We start from the raw sequence: 25,417 nt of genomic DNA on the forward strand, positions 1-25,417 counted from the left end.
AGCAGAAAAACATGCCAACCGGGCACTTTCGGCCTTCCTCAAAAGTAGTGGAGCCCTTCACCCCTCTCAATTGGGCTTCCGCCCCGGTCAAGGGGCAGAAACCGCCATACTATCAGTAGGGGAGGAAACCAGGAAAATACTGGACTCAGGAGGTACAGCTGCAATCATCCTCCTGGACCTAAGCGCGGCTTTCGCACGGTGAACCACTGTGTCCTGATCCACCGCCTTAGGGGGGCAGGAGTGTGGAAAATTAGTGCGTTTTGGTGAACATTATCTGCGCCATCTTGCCTCTCCCCCTGATGCCACACTTTTGTCGTGCGCGCCCGCCATTTTAAGATGCCCCGATCAGAACAAACCCTTTTGCATGCCGCTGGCCCCTGACATAGCCCTTTGCCTTCGCTAAGCCTGCACGCTGACCACCCCCTGCTTGCACCTGCCTTGAGTCATAAACCCCTCTTCGGCGCTGCTCTGCCCCAGGCCCTCATCCTGTTCCCAGCGCGACACCTCCCTGCTTTCCTTTCATGATCTCCGGCCCTTAGATGCAAACCCCCTTTTTCCCCGTGTGCCCGTTTTGTCCTCCCCGTTCCCAAGCCGACACCCAGCTCTGCCGATACCATCCTTGCCCCTCCCCGTACAATAGAAAGCTTCCCCCATCAAAGAATCCCCGGGTTGATCAAAGCCCCCACCCCATGAGATCCGATCAAACTCCCCACATTCCGTGAATCGGCGGATTATCCAGCTGCGCGATGCTCATCACCTGTTGTGACTAGGGTGGGGACTTCAACTGTAAATGTGTGTGGGAAAGGGCCCAAAGGGGAGTTCCGAGAATGTCTTTTCCGTACATCAAAGCTTTTACATGTATGTGTAATCTACAATAAAGTCATAAATGTGGGTATAAGAGGCCAGGCCTCAGAAATACAGTTAGAGCACCTCAGAACGATACCTTCTGTCCGTTTCGTTGTGTTCTCCTCCGGAGAGAATAAAAAAACCTTGTTTCCTGCTTTCCAGTCTCCAGCGCCTGCCTCTTCATTGATTTAAATAACTAGGGGGTCACAGAGGCAATACCGCCGGGCAAATATCGATTGTCCCCGACCCGATTGAACTTTTTACAATTGGCGTCCCAAGCGTGGGGCCCATCAGCGACTCGTGGATCCAGTGGGAGAGGTCCCGACGACAGAGTGAACGACTGCAACGATCGGGAGAGCTCTTGCCCAATAGACCCTCGTCTGGCAGCCGATCATCCGAACTTCACTAGTTCCGAACAGACCTCTCTCGAGTGATCTACGGTCCTGACTGGGAACCATCAGGAGTGCCGTGAGAAATACGAGAAAAAGAGGACGATCGGGCGCTGGATTCGGAAGACAAGAAACTGTCCACATGGTCCGGGTAAGGTCGTGTTGCCACGACAAGTTGCGAAAGAATTTGTTTTGATTGCTTGATTGTTCAAAAATACTAGTATTGCTTTGTTTATTTTTATTTAGAGATTCACTGTCTGCAAACGGAGAAACAACAGGCTCCCTCTCCCTTTGCAAGCAGTGGAGGATAAGTAGGGTAGCAGCCGTGCTTGTTCTTTTTCTCCCCCACTCAATAATTGCTTGAAACTGAACTGTTGTTCACAAAACTATTGTTTCCTGGAGATTCCCTGTCTGCAAGCAGGGAAGAGACCACCCTTTTTGCAGACAGTGAAAAGGGTAGGTAACGCAGATCTTTGCGGACCTACTCATTCTCCCCATTGTTATTTATTGGTCGTTTGGTTTTATATTTTTTTTGGATCCATGAGGTATTCACTACCTGCAAACAACGTAGAATAGAAATATTCTGTCTAGTCTTTGCACCTAGTGATAAGATAGGCAGTGCTGACTTTTTAGTCCCTCGTTACGAGCCGTCATGTCTGTCTTCTCCCCATTGATAAATAGCCTGTTTAGCCCGGACCGGGTGTTAGAGGTGGACCATATAGCTCCACTAGAAGGCACCCCTAATAAGGACATGTTCATAAACTATGGGTTAGTCACCATAGCTTATAATAAATTATGGCACAGGTATACCGAAGATAGCCAAGACAAACAGTGGCCACTGGCAGGATCCTTTGACCTTGATAAAATAGAAACGTTAGAAATAGCCCTTCGAAATAATAAGACGACGCCAATTATGCTCGACAGTCTCGGTATGTGGCGCAGAGAGGCTACGAAACGACAGAGAAAAGACGAGGATAAACCAAGTAGGGAAATATACCGACAGGACAACCCCAGGACACCGCTACCCACAACTTATCCCCCGACACTATGCAAAGGACGACCAGACTTAGGGTCAGACCAATGCGCTTTTTGTAGGTATGTCGGACACTGGAAAGCCCAATGCCCGACTCTACTGAGCGTGAGTAAAGGCAAAGGGCCGACAAGAACGACAGACCGACAGTACGAGAAAAGGCGCGAGACAGAGAAGAACCCGACTTACATAGACAGACCAGACAGAACCACCACGTTTGATTATGCCCGATGGCACAGATTTCGCCAGGAAAATCTCAGCGGCATGCTCAAGTTCTCCTAGGTCGGGCAATGTCAAGACGGGAACCCAGCCTCGTTTAAAATTCACAGACGGAAAGAGATAATTATGACCAATAACTGTTTTTATATTTGTCTTGGGTCTTTGTATGTCGTACTTGTACTGTCCCCCGCCTGAGTTTGTGTGTATGTAATGTACAAATCTGCGTCATCCCTCTACACGTGTTTCCGTGTTACTCGACCTCTGTTAGCAGAAACTTAGCATAAAAGCAACCTGGAAAGAAGGAAATGGTAAACCAAAATCCGTAGACCATTAATAAACTTGAACTTTTAATTTAACACAACAAACAAGGAATAATAACGATAAACTGTAGAAAATGAAAGTCAAACAGAACATTCGCCCCCCCCCCCATTCTGGAACCTTCCAAAGTAGGGCAGGGTTACGGCTACGCCCAACCAACGGCAACCCATATAAGGCGAGCCCCGCCGCCAACTCTTGGTCAGGAAATCTTAACGTATGGGGGAGCCGGAGGAGAGGCAGGAGCCCGCAGCCTGGGCATTTGCAGGTAGTCCCGCCACATGTCTCCTTGGCCGGCCGCAACGGGCCTGGAAAGACTAAGGTAGTCCCGCCACATGTCCAAGAGGAGAACGAGGCACCTCTTCCTTTTCTCTTCCGTCACAGCCGCAGCAGTCCTGGACGGCGGGATGTCCTGCACGTACCTCCACAACAATTTGTCCAAGTTGGGCTGGGAGGGAGAGGCGACGCGGACGAGCCTCTCCCACCTCCACCGGTAGGAGGTTTCCCAGCCCCCAGCCCGACGCCGAACATCCCCAGTCAGGCGATGGTGCCCATACTTCCACAGCACCGAACACACCATGGTGGCACCCCAGTACTTGCGCAGCACCGAACGTACAATGGTGGCACCCCAGTATTTGCGCAGCACCGAACGTACAATGGTGGCACTTGGGGAACACCGGATGTGGAGAGGCCTTCATGCGGGGCGATGAAAAGGAGCGGCATGGAGTGCACCGGGAGAAGGAGACGATGTGAACGAGTCTCCCTCGCCCCCCAGGTGGGGGCATCACAGCTGCACCCCAGCTGAACGTCCCGCTCTCACAAAACAGGGACCTCTTCCTTTCACTCCGAAGGGTCTCTTCCATTCTTGCAAACTCGACGAGAGTGGCCCCTGTAGGGCCTCAAAATGGCGTCTGGATCCGCTGGAAGGCGGGCCCCGGCCACTAGAGTAACTTTGGCCAGCCATACAACTCGAACATTTGTCCCATGGAGCACGAGCCCCCATCTCCGACAGCATCTCCGCAGCCTTGAAGATCATACAAAGGTCCCCGGCGGAACCTTCGGCCTTTGCGGGTTTCCGGTAAGGGACGGCCGCCTCGATCGCCAACGAAACAAACATGACATTGCCACACCTTCTGTTAGCGTGAATTCTAGAACTGCCGAAAAGGACTCTGGTCCAAACTGCCAGTAATGGAAACATTTCCCCCTGATGCTGCTTCCGGACTGTGCAGGCCCCGCCCAAAATGGCGCTGGTATCAATCGGAACTTACGAACACCTCGTGGTGTTCCTTCGCACTAATATAAACTTGATGTTCTGAGATTTTATATGATCCTTTGTACACTTGGCTAGAAAAGACGAAGAGAACTCACTCGACGAATAGTGTGAAAAGATCCCCGTTACAAATGTTGATTACGAATGTACAATGTATTATATTTTTATAACTGATGTAAACCTCATTTACAACGCACACGTACGGTATGCACATAGGAAATCTGATTACAACTGTTATGATTATGCTTCTAAATTATGAAAATATATGCCCCCGAACCCCCAGCCAATTAATAGACGTTTTAGTCTCTTACAAATGAATGAGTAAAACTTTCCGATGTTTTTATTGCTGCAAACGACACCCCCCACTGTACGCACTTTAGCCATTGCCACGACCGACCAAATACGACCGCACCCTCATAATCCATATGCTGAAATGAGTTTGCAAAATAAAGTCTTTGAAACTATGGACGGGTATTGCATGCTTTATTTTAAAACAATATGGGATGGGTGGGAAAGTTCTTTTCTGTGCACCCTACTCTGCTCTCTCTTTAAGGTTAAAAGAAGATGGTTGCCCAGCCCTGGAGGACGGATCGGATCGACAACACGACACTCCGCCTTCAAAGTACGCGACTGACTCATGAACTCTCGCGTAGAGGAAGACCTTGACTTCCAAGGATGGGTAAAACGAATGGTGTAAATGAGGGAATGTAAAAGGAGGGTGAAATGAAATAATGTAAATATTATAAAGTACAACGTTCCAAAGTAGCAGGGACCCAAGAACCGAAGAACTTTAGAACGCCACGGCGTTGAAAGAGGTTTAAGGATCCCGATAGTGAGATATATCCTTTGACTAGATACCTCGCACTAGGCACCTCTGGTTTCCTTTTTATGTTTCCCCGCACACGCCCTACATGAACACACTACCCCCCCCTCGACTCCGGAAACCATATCCCCGGGGACCCTGCCCCAAGGAGGAAAGACGAGTAAGAGGTAAGTAAAGGACTTATGAATCCATGTATTTGAATGCGCGCGAATGCTGTCTCCCCCACCCCCCCGCCATTTTTTACCTCCCTCTGCAGGTTACATCAGAGATTACAGCCAAGGTGTGGCGAAGATCTGAGACCTTGCCATGTCTGAATACACGAAACGGACTAGCGCCGCAGGGTGGTGTCTAAGCACGCCTGCAAACTACTCACGTATCGAACAGACCCGGAAAATTAGCACAACTTGATAGAAAGTGATCACCCTTAAAACCAGACCGGACGAATGAACCCATGTCACGTATGATGCGAAACTGTGAGGGAATGTGTGTGTGTGTGACTGAGGCGTTGGCCCAACTGGTCAAAGGACCGAGAATGCGAGAAAGTGCGACAAAATGGTACCTCCTTTCTTCTTTCCTTTTTTCTCAAAGCATGTCCCCTCTACCCTGTCTAATGCTCAAACTGCATGATTACAAGATCCTAACGCAGACCCGTGAATGCCCTTTACTGTGTAATGCACTAAATAGCTTTTCTTGAATACACTGCCACCCTCTCTGTTGCACGTGTACTATTTAGCCTGCCGTTGCATTCTCTCTCTCTCTCTCTCTCTCTCTCTCTCTCTCTCTCTCTCTCTCTCTCTCTCTCTCTCTCTCTCTCTCTCTCACTCTCTCTCTCTCTCTCTCTCTCTCTCTCTATTTTTTTCACTACCACTCTTCCGAGTGGTTAGCCCCGAAATTGGCAGATTGCCACCCCTAGCACACCACCTAATTGGCTTCAAATACCGTCAGTATTTGCACCAAAACTCGTCTTTAATACAATCACCCTGAGGCCGCGTCATTACCTCTCCTTTTCCGCTAGAAGTCAATGAACCCAGGTTGGGCCGTAAGGGAAAGGACAGGTAAGACGACAGAGGTTCCCTAATCTGACCCGAAATAAGGGAACTACATGTCAACGGCTCCTATAGTATAAAACAAGGACCTCAGAATACGCGACCCTCCCCTCCCCGAATTGTCGCAATACCCAAACCAGAAAAACGATCACCCCCGTTACCTCCCCTGTCTATGTCCCTGGTTGTTTCCCATAAAACCCCTGTCCTTCCTAGTTAAGTAACCGGGCTGTAAAAGGTTACGTAGGACCCAGAATGATGTTTTACAAGGTTAACAGACTAGACCAAGGTAAAGAAATCATCAAAATGAACCCCGCAGTAGTTGAAAAACAGGATGCACCGATAGAAAGGAAATGTTTAGCCATGTTCATCTCTCAGCAAAATACCTGTGTAGTACCATGTTGACGACTCACTGTACCCTTTTGTAAATATAAAACTCTAGAGAACGGCATATCTTTGCCAGATTTGTCTCCCGAAGGTGGGTTACCATCAGATGAACTGTCATGCCGGTAATAAATAATTATGAAGGAAAGTCATAGTAAATCCAACAGGTCCGCCACCGGTCATTCATATGCCAGTTGTGAACATTAAAAATAACGGACATTTTCATTCTTTGCCTGGAGCTGGGAGAGAAATAGACTTTTTGATTATCTTCATCTGCAAATTTTCTAAAGACTGTCTTTTCAAACTTGTTTAAGGGTACTGCTGTTGGAGGAGAGAAGGACCGGATGTGGGAGCACGAGGCCTGACTGCAGACTAAGGAACACCTGCGACATTAGCCAAGGCGAGACCACGACAGAAAAGAGCTGCAGGACGAGGCACTGTTTTCGACAGCATGAAAAGAAAGGGTCGACCTGATGCCCCTGCTCGACGTCCAGTGCCTGTCGACAAGTCCCCGCTCTCTGAATTCCGTCACACGCCCGCCTATTTGAAGTCTCTCGTTCCCCTAGTTTGTTCCCAATTTGGCCTTGCTCCATCCCCCTTTTTCCTCTGACCTACCCTATGGACTGTTTTGAACGCTCTTCTTCCATCGGAACTTTCTGACAATCACCTCAAAGGACACAGGGCGAAAAGGACCTTTCCGACCAGAAACGCGAGGAAAGGGTCGTGCCCTGCAACGCAGAACTTAGAACAGAGCTGGACTTGTAGCTCCACCGCCGGTGCTCAACAGCGCCAACGAAAGACCACAAAGAACAATGAGAACTCGTAAACTTCAAACATTTGACATCCTCAACCGCCGTTTTTTTATGCCTCATTTCTCTCCCAGCCGCCATTGTATTGATCCTGCTCCAATCCGAATCTGAAATATGTATTAACCTGCCAGTTCACGTTATGATATGTACTTGCTGCTCGCCGTTTTTTGTATTTCATTCCTATGACTTTCCTGCTGAACAAATTTATCAAAGTTTATCAAATAGGTGCACCTCCTAAAAACTAGAAACCTCAAAATGTATTGTTTACAACTCTTTTTCATCTAGGGTTCCTACCGTTTTCTTTCTCATGCTCACCACAGTAGAACCGAATAGAAAATGAACCAGCAAGATGTCTTGAATATGTTAAAGGGAGGACTGTGGAAAATTAGTGCGTTTTGGTGAACATTATCTGCGCCATCTTGCCTCTCCCCCTGATGCCACACTTTTGTCGTGCGCGCCCGCCATTTTAAGATGCCCCGATCAGAACAAACCCTTTTGCATGCCGCTGGCCCCTGACATAGCCCTTTGCCTTCGCTAAGCCTGCACGCTGACCACCCCCTGCTTGCACCTGCCTTGAGTCATAAACCCCTCTTCGGCGCTGCTCTGCCCCAGGCCCTCATCCTGTTCCCAGCGCGACACCTCCCTGCTTTCCTTTCATGATCTCCGGCCCTTAGATGCAAACCCCCTTTTTCCCCGTGTGCCCGTTTTGTCCTCCCCGTTCCCAAGCCGACACCCAGCTCTGCCGATACCATCCTTGCCCCTCCCCGTACAATAGAAAGCTTCCCCCATCAAAGAATCCCCGGGTTGATCAAAGCCCCCACCCCATGAGATCCGATCAAACTCCCCACATTCCGTGAATCGGCGGATTATCCAGCTGCGCGATGCTCATCACCTGTTGTGACTAGGGTGGGGACTTCAACTGTAAATGTGTGTGGGAAAGGGCCCAAAGGGGAGTTCCGAGAATGTCTTTTCCGTACATCAAAGCTTTTACATGTATGTGTAATCTACAATAAAGTCATAAATGTGGGTATAAGAGGCCAGGCCTCAGAAATACAGTTAGAGCACCTCAGAACGATACCTTCTGTCCGTTTCGTTGTGTTCTCCTCCGGAGAGAATAAAAAAACCTTGTTTCCTGCTTTCCAGTCTCCAGCGCCTGCCTCTTCATTGATTTAAATAACTAGGGGGTCACAGAGGCAATACCGCCGGGCAAATATCGATTGTCCCCGACCCGATTGAACTTTTTACAGGAGTGTCCGGAACAGCGTTAACATGGCTGCAATCCTTCTTTTCAGGTCTTCCAAAACAACCTCACTTCACCAAGCATGCCATTAGGGTGCGGAGTCCCACAGGGTTCCTCGCTTAGTCCCACTCTCTTTAATGCATATATGGCTCCACTAGCGGATATAGTAGCCCCATTTGGAATACACTTGGTTACCTAAGCGGACGACACTCAATCAGTCGTAGCGCTGAGCCACCCCTGCCAACAAGCTAAGGGCCTCCAACCCTGCCTGGAGGAGGTGGTAAAGTGGATGAGTCTCTCCCACCTGAAACTCAACGGGGAGAAGACAGAACTCATGATCCTGGGTGACCAATCGAGCCTCTGTATAAATACCCTCTGGCTATCCTCGATGGGTTCATTGCCCTCCCCCAAAACAGAAATAAAAAGTCTAGGAATATGGCTAGACCAGAACCTCTCTTTTAAAACCCAGGCAAGAAAGACAGCTGCCTCGTGCTACGGCCTTCTCAGAATTATTCGTAAGGTCCTCTCTCTCTTACCCCCTATCGCTAAAAGATTAGTCACCCAGGCTCTCATTTTGTCCAGATTGGACTATGGCAATGCCCTTTACCTAGGGGCCCCTAAGGAGGTCATCTCAAAACTACAGGTCATACAGAACTGTGCTGCAAGGTTGCTTACTGATACCACCACTCGTTGCTCAGCAAGACCGGCACTGCGCTTGCTCCACTGGCTCCCTGTGCAGCAGAGAGATAATTTCAAAGCACTCTGCATAGCACACTAGTCCATCAACGATCATGGGCCACCATTCAACAGGGCGATGATCCAACCATATAGAGCAAATAGGACACTCCGCGCGAATGAACTCAATCTAGCGACTATTCCCAGGACTAAGAAGGCCAGAAGCGGTGGCAGGCTCTTTTCACTCAACGCCTCCAGACTATGGAACACTCTCCCGCTGCAGCTATGTAGTGAACCCAACTACCTGAAATTCGGCAAACAACTGAAGACCTGGCTGTTCATCTAGAGCCCTCCCACCCACTCGTATCTACACAGCACTGGGATGCTTCCAGGTAGCCATATGCTATACAAATACCAATAACAATAACAACAACGTTTGGAAAACTCCCATCAAACGTGGTTCTGAGGTCTGCAACAAAGTGGGGAATCAATGTTTCGGTAAACAATTTTGCTATATTAAAATATAGAAACCATTCTTGCCCCAATTGTCATAGAAAATAAATGTGCTGCAACAACGAGAATCCAAAATATGTTCTCTGCTTGCTGCAAGACCATAAGTGGTGCGACCTATGCATGGTTGGTATTTAAGCAGAGAACTTAAAAAATTGAAAACCGTCATTTGGCACATGAAAACATATCGAACAGTCACCAGCTTTGATGGCACAGATAACAAGTCAGAATAGCTTGCAGAAGTGGCATTCCTATAAGAAAGTAGATTGTGTTGCGCACACCGTAACTTTATAATTGAACAAGCAGCCCGTCCCGACGTTGTCCAGGTATGAAATAGAATGTGTGTAATGTGTGTATTTGGCAAGGGCAATTTATTTTAAAATCTCGGGGTAGACAACATTTTTTGTTTCATTAGAATAGGGACGGAGAAGGCCCAGCTGCAGCCCTGGTTGATGTTAGCAGGCGCGTGTAATTGGTGTAGTGGTGTAGTGATCCGCCGCCTGAGCCCGGCTACAGCCCTGGTTGATGTTAGCAGGCGCGTGTAATGTAGTTGAATGAGAGAGTTATCAGCCACGGGTAAATCCATTTAATGAGAGAGTTGAGTGACAGCGAGTAGGAGTAGCTGCAGTAATTGTCCCCGCAGACACGCTCATTTGCGTGTTCCCCCACTTGAGGCCCAGATGCAGGCCTGTTTGATGTTAGCAGGCGCGTGTTCCCACGCTTGAGGTCCAGCTGCATCCCTTGGTTGATGGTAGCAGGCGCGTGTAATTTCGTTGAATGAGAGAGTTCAGTAACAGCGCGCAGGAGAGGCTGCAGTAACGTTACTTACCAAGCCTCCATGTGAATGCGTTTGTCACGCCCCCAGCACACGGCCACAGCAGACGATCTTCTGATTAATGTACGACCCACATTGCATGAAGGGCGAAACGTAGCACACGCCCCCAGCGTGCCCCTTGATGCGGCGCAATTGCATTCACATGGCATGAAGGCCAGACACACGCCCCCAGCATTTCTCACGCCCCCAGCGTGTCACGCCCCCAGCGTACCCCTTGATGCTGCACAGCAACGTAATTGGCGCTTGTATGTATGACTCACATGGCATGAAGAGCGGACACACGCCCCCAGCGTTTGTCACGGCCCCAGTGTTTGTCACGCCCCTAGCATATGCCCACAGCTCACGATGTGATGGCCGTACCACACGCCCCCAGTGTTAGTCACGCCCCCAGCCCACGCCCTCAGCACAACGCAGACACGCCCACAAGGGACTACTTTGCTGGCACGGTTCTTTTTCCTTTTAAATGTATAGAGGAGTTGGCCTAACGGCTAAGGCGCTTGACCTCGGACCTGGGGATCTGGGTTCCAGTCTTGCTAACGACGCCAAACATCCTGTGATTCTGGGCAAATCACTTAATCTCCCTGTGCCTAACAAAAATGAATGTGTGTCCTCATATAACGTAACTGGTGCTATGTAAAGCGCTCTGATACCTCTGCGCTCTGATACCTGATTCAGTTCGGGTCAAGTTCCCGCTATATAAAACTGTGCAAAAAATATATATATATATGGTGGCCGTCTGCATAGCCTATGTCCTTCTGCTGCAACTGCCCTTTCCAACGCTGTATTGGGTGTTGGGATTGGTGCTGTGGTTACTGAGATTACCCGCCTCAAAGGTTTGGGCTCTCTCTTTATAATATTAGTATGGATTAAATCATTGAAAAACATTTTTATATAATGTGCGTGCAAACTCGGAAGAGGATGCTTGCCTCTACTAAAACATGAACAAGTGACTCTTTACTTGTTCACTTGTTAATTTTCCATTCTTAGAAGAAAGGCCATAGAGGAGCCAGAGGAGACTCAGGGCAAACAAGTAGGTAAATCAACTGCTGCAGAATTAGCGTTATACCATCTCTGGGTCACCGATTCAGTCCTGAAACAAATTCTTCAGGCTATGTCTATGGAAATTTTGCCAGCAATGCCTAATGCTTATTGACAATCTGAGACAAAAATGATTGTCATCCAATTCAAAAATGAAACCCTCAGGGTCTAAAACATCACGGTTGAATTGAAGGCTGAAAAATCTCTAACTTCGAAAGACAAGCCAAATACAATCAACTTGAGTTCTAGGTACCATCAACATCGAATGAAGAGTCTGGAGACACAGACTCCTAAGAGAAAGGACAAGCCTACAAAGGCTGACAAAGTCAACGTATCATATACGTTGAAGAAAAAGAAAGACGTCCTGAGTACCACAATTGCATCTTTATTAGTAAAGATAAGTTATTACAGAATAAAAGAGCTTCGTGGCGGCACTATCCTCCTACCACACACAATGGCATTGAAAAAACCCAGAAAGAAGGTAGAAACACAAGCAAAAAAGGAAAGGAAGAGGCCTTTATAGGAGAGACGTGTCCGGCTACATATCAAACAGAAGAGGAAGATACTTCATATAAAGGAGAAGGCACTTTCACAGCAGGAGATGACTTAATTCAACCTCGAGACACAATAGAAGATATTTGACCCCTCATGCAACTACAAGTTATCATTCGAACTGTCTGTTAATCCTGGGTATGTAGTTGATTTGCTCCAATTTGACCTGGCCTTCCAGGAACGTCACTGACCTGACCACATATCCTTCTCCACTGCTCATCTGATACCTTTATCTGCAGGTGGGAGGTCCTTGCCTATCTACATGTTGGGTCGCTGGCACTGACATACATCAAACTCTAAAAATGTCTGCAGCTATGCTACTGTAGTTCCTGCATCTCTCTAATAGTTGTAAACATGTACAAATAGGCATAGTGGTGAGATACCGCACCAAACCTTACCCTGCTTACTGCTTATCCTTATCAGTAGGTCTCCCACCCGCTCCTTTGTATCTCCATGTCCTCACATCAAAGCTCTTTGCACAAGGGAAAGTCCTTGGCTTCACCTAGTGCTTCCTCAAGGCAGCGCAGGGCTCACCATTTAGCAAACTCGCCCACATGTGCATTTCCATTCCATGTGAGCTTACCCTGCTCGGCTACGAACAGATGTACGAAATACTGTGTGGTTGGTACACAAAAATGTGCATACAGTGCCTTATTTACATAAGCTCGTTGCTTAAACTGTTATGTAGCACACACTAGCCCGAGAGCACACTGGAGCTCTTTACAAGCCTAATAAGCTTAGTCCCATCAGGTCAACAGAACCCCCCGCCCCCAACATCCCGCAAATAACACACAGACACCAGTGTTAGATTGGGAAAAAGTTGCTGCAGGTTTATTACATACAACGTTATGTAATCACTGTGGGTTATGTTACGGACGATCCAAGGGCAGGCTGCATTCTCGCCACCTGCCCGCCTGATGAGCCAAGCAGCACAGTGGCGAACCACCCATCTGCTGCGCCATTATGGTAATCACTCTACTCACGCCCCTTGCGGGGCGTATCTAGGCAAACCCCCGGTTGCACAGGCCCACAACCGCCCGAAGGACTACTGGGGCGCCGACACGGGTTCCCGGACCTCCCATGAGGTTCGAGGTTAGGCTCTGGCACCCCTATGTGCCCGCTGAAGTACAATGTTGCACCTCTCTGCTTCCGGATCGCCCTGTAACTCCGCCACAGCCCGGCCGGCGGCCGGCGGCCACCGTTGCCGTCTGGGCCCCCCACCTACTTAGGGAAACCTGCAACCCTTGCTCTGCAGAGCTACTCGTCAGTCCAATAGGAACAAGTCAAACCGACAGGAGAGAGTTGGACCCCTTCCACTTCAAAGTGACCTGATCCTGTCCTGAATCAACACATGCCTGACGAACCAAATCCCATCTGTCACTAATCTGCAGATTACCGACCCAGGTACGTGGGGTCATACCCCCAGGTGAAGGACCAAGCGCTGAGGAGGGGTCCCCATTGCTGATAGCGCTTCCTGTAATCTGCACAATAGGAGATCCAGCGCACACGACTGAGACCCAACCACACACCTACACAAAGCGTCAGCAGACTACACCCCGGTAAGTTTCAACTACTGCTGTAACGCGGTCCCCCGAGTAATCAGTAAAAAGTGCCACTGATTAAACGCTTGAGCTTCCATACTCAAAGAGTACAGGGGGATTATTCTAGTGAGAATTACATATATTTTATAATGAATAACTTGTGTGGAGTCCCTACATTTGGGGATCATGCTGGTGAAAATTGCCTATATTCTATAATATATAGCTTGTGTGGGGTCACTACCTTTGCTATCACAGGATTGCAATGGTAAAACACTGGCTTCTATGCCCTCGAGAGTTAGCCCATAGGCAGCTAGTCCATTCTACCCTAGGATAGCTTGACCATAAAGTTGACATACCACCACCACCATAATGGATTGCGTTGACTGCTGCAAGGTGCCCCCAGAGTTGGCGACACATAAATCAGGCCAACGCCAACTTCGCACACTGGGAGGGGCTTCCTAGAGAATCTATAGGTTGCTCAAATTCATTCACGAGGCAGTTCACACGCCCAGGGAGCCCAACAACCCGAACGTGTTCGTGAAGCCATGTGTACAATTCCTGATAGGAGCCCACCGACAAGGCCACGACCCAACTGAGTGAAAACAAGCAAAGGGGTGTTGGGTTACCAGCCAGATCAGTGTGAACCCTCGCAAACTTAAGCAGGGAAAATTGTGAGGGCCCCTCCCCATTGAGCGGCACAGGAGTAAGCCCAGACAACAAATCTGTAAATTGTATAATATATGATGCCCAGGTGGTTTTTCGCCTGGCACATAAAGGGTTTCACAATAGCTGAAAAGGCAATTCCAATAACTTATTTACGCAAACTACCCGCTGCACGTGATGCTGCACTGCCTCCTACTAGCCCTAACAGGAGGAAGTCAAGCGTCACCTGCTGGACCAAGTGCCTGTGGTAATTAGCCGCTTGTAAAATCACTACCCATCGTGTATGTCAGATGGCGGATGCCCCAGATTACTGTAGAGCGAACAGCTCTACTCCTGCCACTGCAGAGCGGTGACCTGGCACATCCGGCCCAGAGCAATGGAGCACACTGCAACTGTGTGCCCTTTATAGGGTAAGGAAATGGGGAAAGCCAAGGACAACGGACCCTGTCGCCAATGGCTCTACTACTGTGTAACCCGCATCTGTGCCACAATACACTTGAATGATGCAACTACCTCCCCTCGGCAGCTGCCCTGGCTAACGCGCGGCTGGATATGATTTAACGGAGCGACCAGTTATCAAATGTCCAATTCGCTACCTCGGGTTAGCCCCATGTGACTGACACCACACTCCATTCTGTGCATTATGTGAACATGGCCACCATAGAGCATGAGCAGCGCCCCATGAAGTATACTTGGCTTCGTGGCCGCTGATGCACCAGGAAGGGGAGGAAGATGGAACATACTAGCTGAGACCTGTACTGGCAGGGGTGGTGGCGTAGTCTCATGACTTGCAGCTGAGTCCATTATACAGATGCTTACGCCAGATAATGACCATTGCACTTTGGTATGTGTGATATAGCATCACATCCTAACTCAACCCCATACCACTCTACCCAGGAACGTTACTCATCCCAGGCCTCCAAACTGAACTTCCAGTTCCCCTCCTAAAGGAGACTTCCAATTACAATTAATGCCCTTTCCATTAATTGCAGATGGCCTTTTTATTCTTCAAGTTCTAATCTCCCTGACCCTGGAAGGTCTTCCTCTAAAGTTCATGTGGTTAGAGAGTCCGCCATTAGAAGCAGTAACATCCTCTTACCTCGCGTTTACTTCTGGTATATGGCAAGAGCCACCTCCAGGTAAGTCTGCACTTATCTACGGCATAGGGAGCACTGGCTGCCGACAAGGCCCAGGAGGGTGACCATCGACTAGCTGTGGGCTGACTCACGTGACACCCAGTCATCACCCGGGAGCTCGAGTCATGTGAGAATGGGGATTCTCTCAATCAAAAGGGGGGGCGCGAAAGACGGCATGCCTGGAGAAGAGTATGCGACTAATTCTCGTCCTATACATATCACAGCTCCGCTGAACTAAAGGCGAGAAAACTTCGCCCAATGGCTTGCCCAATGACCCAACAACTTAGGCCCAAGTAAAAAAATCCGGATGAAACACAAACTACCACCACCCTTTCCTACGATGAATCAACAAGTAGGAGAAGCAGGTAATTTATCCCCTACCTATGGAGCCAAAGGGAAGAATCTGACTCGCAGGTGAAGGTAGTGTGTTGGATAAGTGAACGATACCCTAACCGGCATCCCTTCGACATGCATGTGCTCAATACCGTGCCTGAAATTTGGCCTCTTGGTGAATGGATCCAAGACCATGCTAATACCATTTCCTATGGTTAAATGGGAGGCAGTCACCGAGCGCGGACAGCCAGTCTCTAAAACTATTGTGCTCTCCCCCTACTCAGAAGGTGGAACCCATGTGCTTGCTTCTGGATGAAAGCGTGATATACACGCGCTCTTCTACATACACGGCTCCGGGAAAGCGTTTCCCAGAACAGGTCTCTACCCAGAAAATTGCAATTTAGTATGTAACCTCTTCGCGAGTGCCTGCCAGGTAGCACGTGGATGCGTGGCCCAGAATAAGCGCTGAGATATGTAAGGTGCCATATTTACCCGGGCAAGAAAGGACCAACCCTGTGATATGACTGAACCCAAATCCGACAGCGGCGGTGCGCTCTGTTCGAAGGGGCAGGTGCACAGTATATACATTACACTCCGGCACATGCGCGTTACGCGCTCTGTCCAGAATCATCCCATCGGGGGCGAACCATGGGCCCGAAACCAGGTTCTAGCCTACACGTCAGGAGTGCGAGCCCGGCCCAGGATTAAGGAACGCTTGCATGAGCAGTAATTCTTACCCTATTCAGGCACCTGCAAGGTAAGTGAGTTGGCCAACAGCCACTAAAAAGCAGCGCAAACTCAGCACAAACTAACTGATTTGACCGAGATCCCTGCATGTGAATGCGCTTATTCCAGGATCACCTAATTGGACGCGACCCTTTGGCTCGAAACCTGGTTCTAGCACCCGCGATACCTGGTTCTAGCACCCGCGACGGGAGTGCGAGATCGGCCCAGAGAAGAAGCGCATATGTGCAGTAATTCTTTTATCAATCAAGGGCACATGCAAGGTAGGTGGAATGACCGAAGTCACTGCATGTGAACGCGATCCCGAGAAAAACAACAACCACTGTTAAAGCAGCGGAAACTCAGCACAAACAACTGATTTGACCGCAATCACAGCATGTGCCGCGATCCTGCGACAAGAAACCGAATTAAGCAGCGCGAACGCAGCACAAACTAATTGATTTGACCGAAATCGCTGCATGTGAATGCGATCCTGAGACAAGAAACCGCTATTTCAGCCGCACCCTTAGTTATCCAGCACGCACTCAACACTAAGCAGTGGTTAGGCCAAAAACCCTGCCTAGCGGCAAAAAACCACTAACCAACCCGCGCGAACTTAACCCCAAACGAATGGGGCAAGTCATGAGTAGGAGTATCACTACCCATGAACACCTTGCGATCTGCAAAGGAAGGCTGAGACCTAGATTCACAGCTTCCCTAAGTGGAGTATCCCTGAAATTACCAACAAAGGTTGCCGCATCCGGTCACACAATGGTTCAGGTGGCCCAGCCAAGTAAATAAAAGATTAACACTGGGCAAACATGTATCGCGACACTACCGAGACTCGAACCCAGGTCCCCAGGTCCGAGGTCGAGCGCCCTAGCCAGTATTATACCTCTACTTGAACTGTGTACGCTTTTGAAACCTGCACACATCTCACTTTACTCCCTGCAATGTACGTTTGCTACCTCTTGTCTCTCAGTTGCTCACCAGTGTCACTTTCGCCTCGTGTCATTTAGCGTTTGCTTTGTAACTTGCTCACTTGACTTATTTCCCCTCCACGTGTGTCATTACTGTTCCTGTTGTGAAGCGCTCTGAAAACTCTGGGTAAATCGGCGCAATGCAAAATCGCAAGGAAAATAAATAAACTGGCCACGCAAAGAACTCCAAAATTAGGTCAGTCTATAGTACAGAGTGGGCGGTGGCCTCTCGTTGAGATATCACGGGTACCGTGTGGCCTCAAACCAACCCGAAGGGGGGGGTCTACGGGCCATGTCTCCCCTTCCCGCACCCACCCAATCACCTGCAAATAGACTCAACCAACGCGAGGCTACGCATGTGCAAGCAGGCCTTGTGTCTCGCATGCAAGGAGGGGCAGACGCACCAAGACACACTATCGCCCACATAGCGCCGCAGTGTACAGCTACAAAGAGAAACGGAACGCCACAACTGGAAAGTACTCCTGTCCATGCGAACATGAAAATGTGCAGTTGAACCTCGCATTACGGACTCCTGTCTATGCGACATGTAACTGCGCAGTCGTACCTTGCATTACGGTAACAGAGGCAACGTAGAATTTATGGGCAGAGGTATGACCCATTCAACATAACTTTGCACACGTAAAACCGGACAAGCAATACATTTATATAATCTCAACATCTATTCATTCTTACAAATCTGCCGTACGCACTACAGCACTTATCAATACACCTCTCCCTACACACCAACGCATATCATTGTAAAAGTGCAGCTACAAGGATTGCTCCTGTCTCAATGCCTCGCGCATCGTCTACAGCAGACCTGGTGAAATAGAAAAGGAACAATTTTCGACACAGAACAAACCTCAACACAGATCAGCCCGAGGACCTGAACGTGATTGCGTAAATATGGACACTAGTAACTAAACTGCGCACATAATAGTCTTACCCTTCGCGCTGAAATATGCAATGCCACGTGTTCAAATTGAATACGTCACACGACTGGGCCCCGAGATACTATGGCCTAATGATACTGTACACCATTTGTAAATACGGACACCATCAACAAAATTGCGCATGTAATAGGCTTACCCATCGCGCTGAAATATGCAAGGCCACGTGTTAAAATCGAATAAGACACTCGTTGTTTGGCAAAGGAGCATTTGTTCAATGATAAACTTCATCCCGTGCACAGTTATTCACCCTCAAAGCCTGTTGGCAAGAGACGCACGTGATGAGTCCATGCACCGCGCTCGATATGGGGACACTAGCATAAATGATATAACACTTGTGGCAATGTGGAAAAGTGCCAATGCTCCCCTCATACAATTATAATTGTGAGGATCCTTTTCGCGGCACTGGCTGAAAGCGCCCGGATGGTCACTGCCCAAGGTTCGTAGAAAAGGCCTCTACAGGTTCTCTGCACACCACTCGCCCATTCGTCCCCCACAAACATTAAACTTCCAACTCCGGACAAGTGAGAAGTTACAAGTGTTTGGTGCACAAACAACTTTACAACTGGGGCATTGCTAACGTGTTCTCCCTATAAAATCATACTCCCAAGAATTGGACACGTGGAGGTGCAAGCCTCAGAGGTCTGTTTTCCGAGCTGTGTGTTAAGCGGGCAATACCCAAAAGCAAATGAGCAATGCCCGAGGCCCCGTTGCTTTGCTTAAAACCCCTGACGGTGCTCGCGTGACCCGACCTGAGCAACATATCCTCAAAGCATCACAGCCTGAGCGGATGTACGTAGATGCGCCTGATATGCCAAGTCAACCTCATCTACCGTCCTCTTCCGACAAGAGAACTACACCTACAAGCACCAACCTAAAAACACCCCCCTCCGGAGGCACCATGGGAACCACTGATCCGCTGTGAACCATACGATATATTACACCATAATAGCTGGGTGCCTTGTAAACGTTTATCTGTACGTACTATCTAGCCAGGCACTAGGCTGTAAGGACACACCGCGTCATACATACTGCACAGTGTTCTATATTCTCTACTTTCACCCGACTACAAGTCCCTGGCTTACTTAAGCAAAGGTAGCAGCTCCAGGACTGGCCTTACTTGTCCCAAACACCATGGGAACACACGATTCGCTCCAAATCACGGAATGGAGCGCTGGCGCTGAAACTCACCTCTATTTTTTAAACTAGCGAACACCGGAAGTGCGCGCTCCGCCACTACCGTCGGAAAGGCCAATTCAACCAATGTAATCTGCCCGCCTGGCTGCAACCGACCAGCTCTCTCATGCTCCGAGACATTAAAGGAAGAACTCCTACCGCCATTCACGTAATGCAAGAGCGCGGCTTTTCCCGACGCAAGAACACCTCAGGAGAACCTTCCACACCGCTCTGTTCCCTCTGCCCCAAACACCCTTTATTGCTCCACAGCACGGGAGATCAGGCAGGGCACCCACTGCCCCCATCGCCAAGGCAACGAAACTCGGCCCACATGCAACCACCAAAGCCGTGCAAAACCGAGCCGCTCCCCCCATGTAACCCAAGGTATGGGGGACAACGGGAGGAGGCTGGGAATGCCCCGCCACTCACCACCAGAACGAGACAGACCATGGACACGACGTCTTAAAACCGCCGCAGCTCCTCGGCACGACCACCTAGGCCAACAAAGACGTGGACGACAAGAGTGTCCCTTAAGTCACTCACCCCGTAAACCAGACCGACCAGGAACACGACGTCTTAAAACCGCGGCAGCTCCTCGGCACGACCACCTAGGCCAGAAAGGACGAGGACAAAAGAGTGTCCCGATGCACGACGTCCGGAGCAGCAAAGAGGCAACTAAAATGGCGAGGGGGAGATATATACCCCCTGGCCTTGCCTGCCTCCCCGGACGTGCGTCACAGCCTACTAGGCTCCCCCTGCCCGGGGGAGGAGTGGAGGACCACAGGCAAGGGGGGCGGGGGAAGCCCTCTGGGACTAAGGGGCCCGCCCTCCTGATGGCCACCGGGTGGCCTTGGGCAGCCGCATAGATAACACACACTAGAGTAATAGCAGTCTCATATCCAGAAGGAAGATGATGTAGAATATCAGAAAATAAGATCTCGTACGTGAAATAAGATCTGAAATACATTTTCTTTTATATGTTGTGAACAAGAGGAGGTTGATGCTTCAACTAATCTCTGTAGAAAGCAAGCCTTGTCTTAGGGTTTTTGTGTGTGTTTTACATTTGGGATTTTAATCTGAAAATAATGTTTCACTTGTAGTCATGTGCAGGAATGTATTTGGCAATCTAGCGATAGGAAGTGTAGTTACTTTGAAAATAAAGCATATTTTACATCTTCTGAATGCCTGGAAGAGAAGCCTGTGAAAAGAGAGAAGATTATTTGTGATGTGGTCTAACTTTTGCAAACCAGCACCAAATAAACTGCAGAATCGAAGATCGCTCTTAATTAGGCCAATGTTGAGTTAGGAACTCAATATCTAAAACCGACACACACATGCACACTCACAGATAATACTGGTTTCTGTTAATGTTCTATTACTATTTGAGTGTATTCAAAATGAGGGAAAAAATTATCCGATGGGATCAGTCGGGGCGTGATTACCACTCAAATGGAGTGGAAGGTCCAGCCTGAGTCCGTGCCCTCACAAAGTCTTTTATCAAAAAGGTTGACTAGGCTGTTCCTCGGGGAGGGCGGGGAGTGTGATGCACTGGTCAAAGGAAGGGGTGGTGGTTAAACGGTGTTAGCCTCCCACTGGGTATCCATTGTGTTGGATATGTTTGCCTCACACACCCTTGCAGGTGTCATGCTTCATCATAGGCGTTGCTCCTCGTCGGGTAGGCGGTGCAATTCCCAACGGGCTCTCCTCAAAGAGGTGCTCTTTAGCGGAGATCTTTTGTAGCCAACTGCCTATGGGTGAAGTGTGGGTATGGGGCCAATGGGTTTGCAGACTTGGGTGTGAGTTAAAATGTAGCGCAGGGTACCTGAGACTACTTTATTCGGGTGGTCCCTCGTTACAATTAAAAGGTGAAGCTAGACTAGACTTAACTGGAAAGTGATGTTTCCTTATTCTAGACTAGGCTAGGAGGTATAAAAAACGGTCGACATGTTTCTCGCTGTGTAACAATGACTTGCGATTCATCAGGACCTATATGGTATAGTCTACAAAAGAAAGTGTGCTTATGTCAAATTATGTTGCCTATTATCAATAATTGGGAAGACTTTTACCTCAATTATGCTGTTCCTTGCCTAAAGGTCAGTAATTATTCGCCCCATCAATACTCGGCGGGTTGGACTTCAAAAGAGGTGCCTCTAGGTTGTAGGCTACTGCTCTCCGTGTCATAGGCCTTTGTCCTACCCCTCATTCCGCCGAGAACGGGCTGGCGAATAATTACTGACCTTTAGGCAAGGAACAGCATAATTGAGGTAAAAGTCTTCCCAATTATTGATAATAGGCAACATAATTTGACATAAGCACACTTTCTTTTGTAGACTACACCATATAGGTCCTGACGAATCGCAAGTCATTGTTACACAGCGAGAAACATGTTGACCGTTTTTTATACCTCCTAGCCTAGTCTAGAATAAGGAAACATCACTTTCCAGTTAAGTCTAGTCTAGCTTCACCTTTTAATTGTAACGAGGGACCACCCGAATAAAGTAGTCTCAGGTACCCTGCGCTACATTTTAACTCACACCCAAGTCTGCAAACCCATTGGCCCCATACCCACACTTCACCCATAGACAGTTGGATACAAAAGATCTCCGCTAAAGAGCACCTCTTTGAGGTGAGCCCGTTGGGAATTGCACCGCCTACCCGACGAGGAGCAATGCCTATGATGAAGCATGACACCTGCAAGGGTGTGTGAGGCAAACATATCCAACACAATGGATACCCAGTGGGAGGCTAACACCGTTTAACCACCACCCCTTCCTTTGACCAGTGCATCACACTCCCCGCCCTCCCCGAGGAACAGCCTAGTCAACCTTTTTGATAAAAGACAATTACTATTTGAAACATGATCTAATTTCGTGATAAAAAGAGAAGCTCAAGCCTTAACGTTGCATCCCAACTTTAACAAAATGAATATGAGTTTTGCTTTTCTGCAGCATACACATCAAACATACTCGTAAAGTTAGAGATAGATCAACCTAACTGCCCTACGTTGCCATGCCTGGAGGGGTGACAATAGAAGATTTAGGGCTCGGTGAGATTATCAGATTGCCAAAGACGTTTTTATTTTACTCCTAACTGGGACCCTCTTAAGGAGTCACTCACAAAGGGATGTAGTTATCAGCAGGGCAGAAAGTGCAGTAAAACAGGGGCCCAAACATCTGATAGGCTCATGCACCCCAACATCAGATGTTTTCGTGCTTGCATTAGAGCTCATGGCGTCCATGCTACGCCTTTGACTTGACACATTTCAAATGTGTTACACACTGCAGGGAGGCAGTCAGGAACAACTGATTAGCACTACATAGCATTCAGGCCTTGAGACGTTAGTTCTTCTATGACATTTATGAATTAATTTGTGGTACTGAATCACTTTCATGCTCACCCATCTTTAAAATGCGGGAGTGGCCTTCTGTTGGCTACACCCTTTACTTAATCAGCTTATCTCAGATAGGGTTCTTAATATCTGATGCTCTTGTGCTTGATGGCAACGTGCTGGCTGAACTTTCGCAATCCACTTTCAGTCCTTTAAGGGAAAGGTTTCCCGATGAGAATGGGTCAAACCAGTGGTCCATCTCATCACCAGTGGCCAGAGATCAGAGCACATCACCAAGTCCCAGTTCTTCATGCAGTCTTCTGTTGCAGCCTCAACTTTAGTGATACCTAGAACCAAAACATTGCACAATTAGGTCAATATAATCTTCAATACTAGACATCAGAAAGATCTAATGTACATATTGTAAGACTAGATGCACTCATAGCACTCATAGCATAATGAGGTGTTCAGGAGCAGGGGGTGGTGGTGGTGCACACATCAGAAAAATGTTGAGGTGTACTAGAAGATGCAGGCGTATCACAATTTGCTCATGCATTCCATAGAGGTGCTGGGGAAAACAGTGAAGGATGTAGAGGGAAATGGCAGAAAGTGGGGGCAAAGAGAAAACTGACATGCAGTCTATTGGTGCAGGGCGACTCGCATATAAAAAGGGGCACGGTGGACCTGGCATACACTGAGGGGTTTCTGGTATAAACCTTATGGTGATGGCAATGAGTACAATTTTGTTTTCTCTAACATTGAGTTTGGCTCGTTTTGCAGATCCACAGACTTCTGGCATTGGATAAACTCTGTTTTACTTCCCCATCTTCACGGGGACACCAGGATGAATCTAGTAGGGGCTCCACGGCTCCGCCAAGTGTGCACAGCTTCAGACATGGCTTCTGGTAAGGCTGCAGACTAATATGAGCTGGAACGTCATGTCACTTGCACTCCGGTAGCACTCTCCTTCTACTGTACCCTCTGTTCTCTACACCACACCACCCATCACCATACTTTATTGTCCTCTCTTCAATCATCCATTCCCCTCCACACTCACACTCCATGACATCCTCCAGAGCCTCCATCCTGATCCTCCCTTCTCTTCCTTTCCCCGTTACCATCTGTCTCTAACCCCGTACTAGACCTGCCCCACTCCCTAATTTGGTCTGCCTTCCATCACAATCCCTTCACCCATTTCTATTCCTCAACATAATCCTCCTCTCTCTCCATCAAAATCCTCTAACCTTTACACCCTCCTCTATACCCTCTAGCAGCATTCTGCAGGCTGTCGCCATCCCAACCCCATTTATATTGATTACCCTTCTGTCTTACTCATTCCCCTGCCCTTCTCATCGCCCCCTCTCCCATCCCATTACTTGCTGCTCCATTCTTTCCTCTCCCATCCTCCGTCCCATCAAATCGTTTTCTTCATCCGTTATCCTATCACCTAGCACCCCTTGCATCTCATAGGCTACCCTTGCCCCTGATCCAGCGGCCTATAGAAAATATGCCATAAACAACGCTACCCAACTCTATAACCTACAAAATAAAATTCTACACTAACTCATGGACCCATTTACTAACATGACATATTTGGGCCTACTGAATCAGGTGGTCAGATTAAACCCAATTATACTTTATTTACAATTCATATACATCTATATATATTCTGTAGTAAAAAATATCATTTGAATAAATTTTAATTATTTAATTGACCACCATTTGGCGATGGCATCTAGCTAATAGCAACCTGCACTTCTGAATAATCAAGACCAGCTTGTTTGTCAAAAGTAAGATTTTATTAACTAATTTATGATATTTCAAAATATAGTTTTATAAATGCAATTTTATTAGCATTAAAGTAAGCATGTTTGAAAAGATTCATGAGAAGAATACAGTTTTAAGCAAGAGAATCAAAATTTGAGTGAGAATTAAAAGTTTAGCATTTCTAAAACCTAAGTCCCTAGCTAAGCTAAATAAAAGGAAAATATAGTAAAGTTCTTTGAGGATTCTTACGTGCTCCACGCAAAGTCCAGCAGCACTTCACCCTCATCGGAAAGTCAGAAAGCAGCAGCCAGCCCATCCCTAAGGGCATGACTTTTTATACCCTTCTATGCTAGCTAATCTAAGTAAAAGAAAGTTTTCTGAAAAACGACGACGTCCCATTGGCTAAGAGTGACAAGTGACATGTCACCCACATTTCAAAACTTCCATTAGGTCACATTTCTTTAGGACCATTGTCTTTTCCAAACGTGATCTGGAGCTTCCTTGATTTGCAACAATTATAAATCACTGTTCTCGCTGCGTCCATTACACTTCCGCGGGTGCCAAGTTAGAGCTGACAAATTGTTCTTTTCTACCGGTTTCTGACCTTGGCCACATCCGACAAAATGATGACAACGCGTCAGACTTGCTCAGTGAATGCAGCTTTAGTGAACACTTTTTCAAAATGGGCATCTCGTGATTCTTGTAGAAGTAAAATTCAGCTTTTAGCAAACTCGAGCAAACTAGGCCCAAAAGCAGGCAACTTAATTTTCTAGTATAAAACAAACACAAGAAAAGTATTAATGAAAGAAATAATATTGATTCTGTAACCACCCTTCGTTTTC

The 25,417-nt window shown here is 48.0% G+C and overlaps 1 protein-coding gene across 1 annotated transcript in view; it reads left to right on the forward strand.

The window, feature by feature from the left end:
* Positions 1-25,417, forward strand: part of LOC144769444 (polycystin-1-like) — a 640,821-nt gene that overhangs the window by 521,995 nt on the left and 93,409 nt on the right. The window contains exon 46 of the mRNA XM_078653538.1: positions 23,589-23,713. Within this exon, the coding sequence (XP_078509664.1) occupies positions 23,589-23,713 (125 nt within the window). The remainder of the gene's footprint in view (positions 1-23,588; positions 23,714-25,417) is intronic.

Source organism: Lissotriton helveticus, chromosome 7, assembly GCF_964261635.1.
Source record: "Lissotriton helveticus chromosome 7, aLisHel1.1, whole genome shotgun sequence".
Taxonomy (NCBI): domain Eukaryota; kingdom Metazoa; phylum Chordata; class Amphibia; order Caudata; family Salamandridae; genus Lissotriton; species Lissotriton helveticus.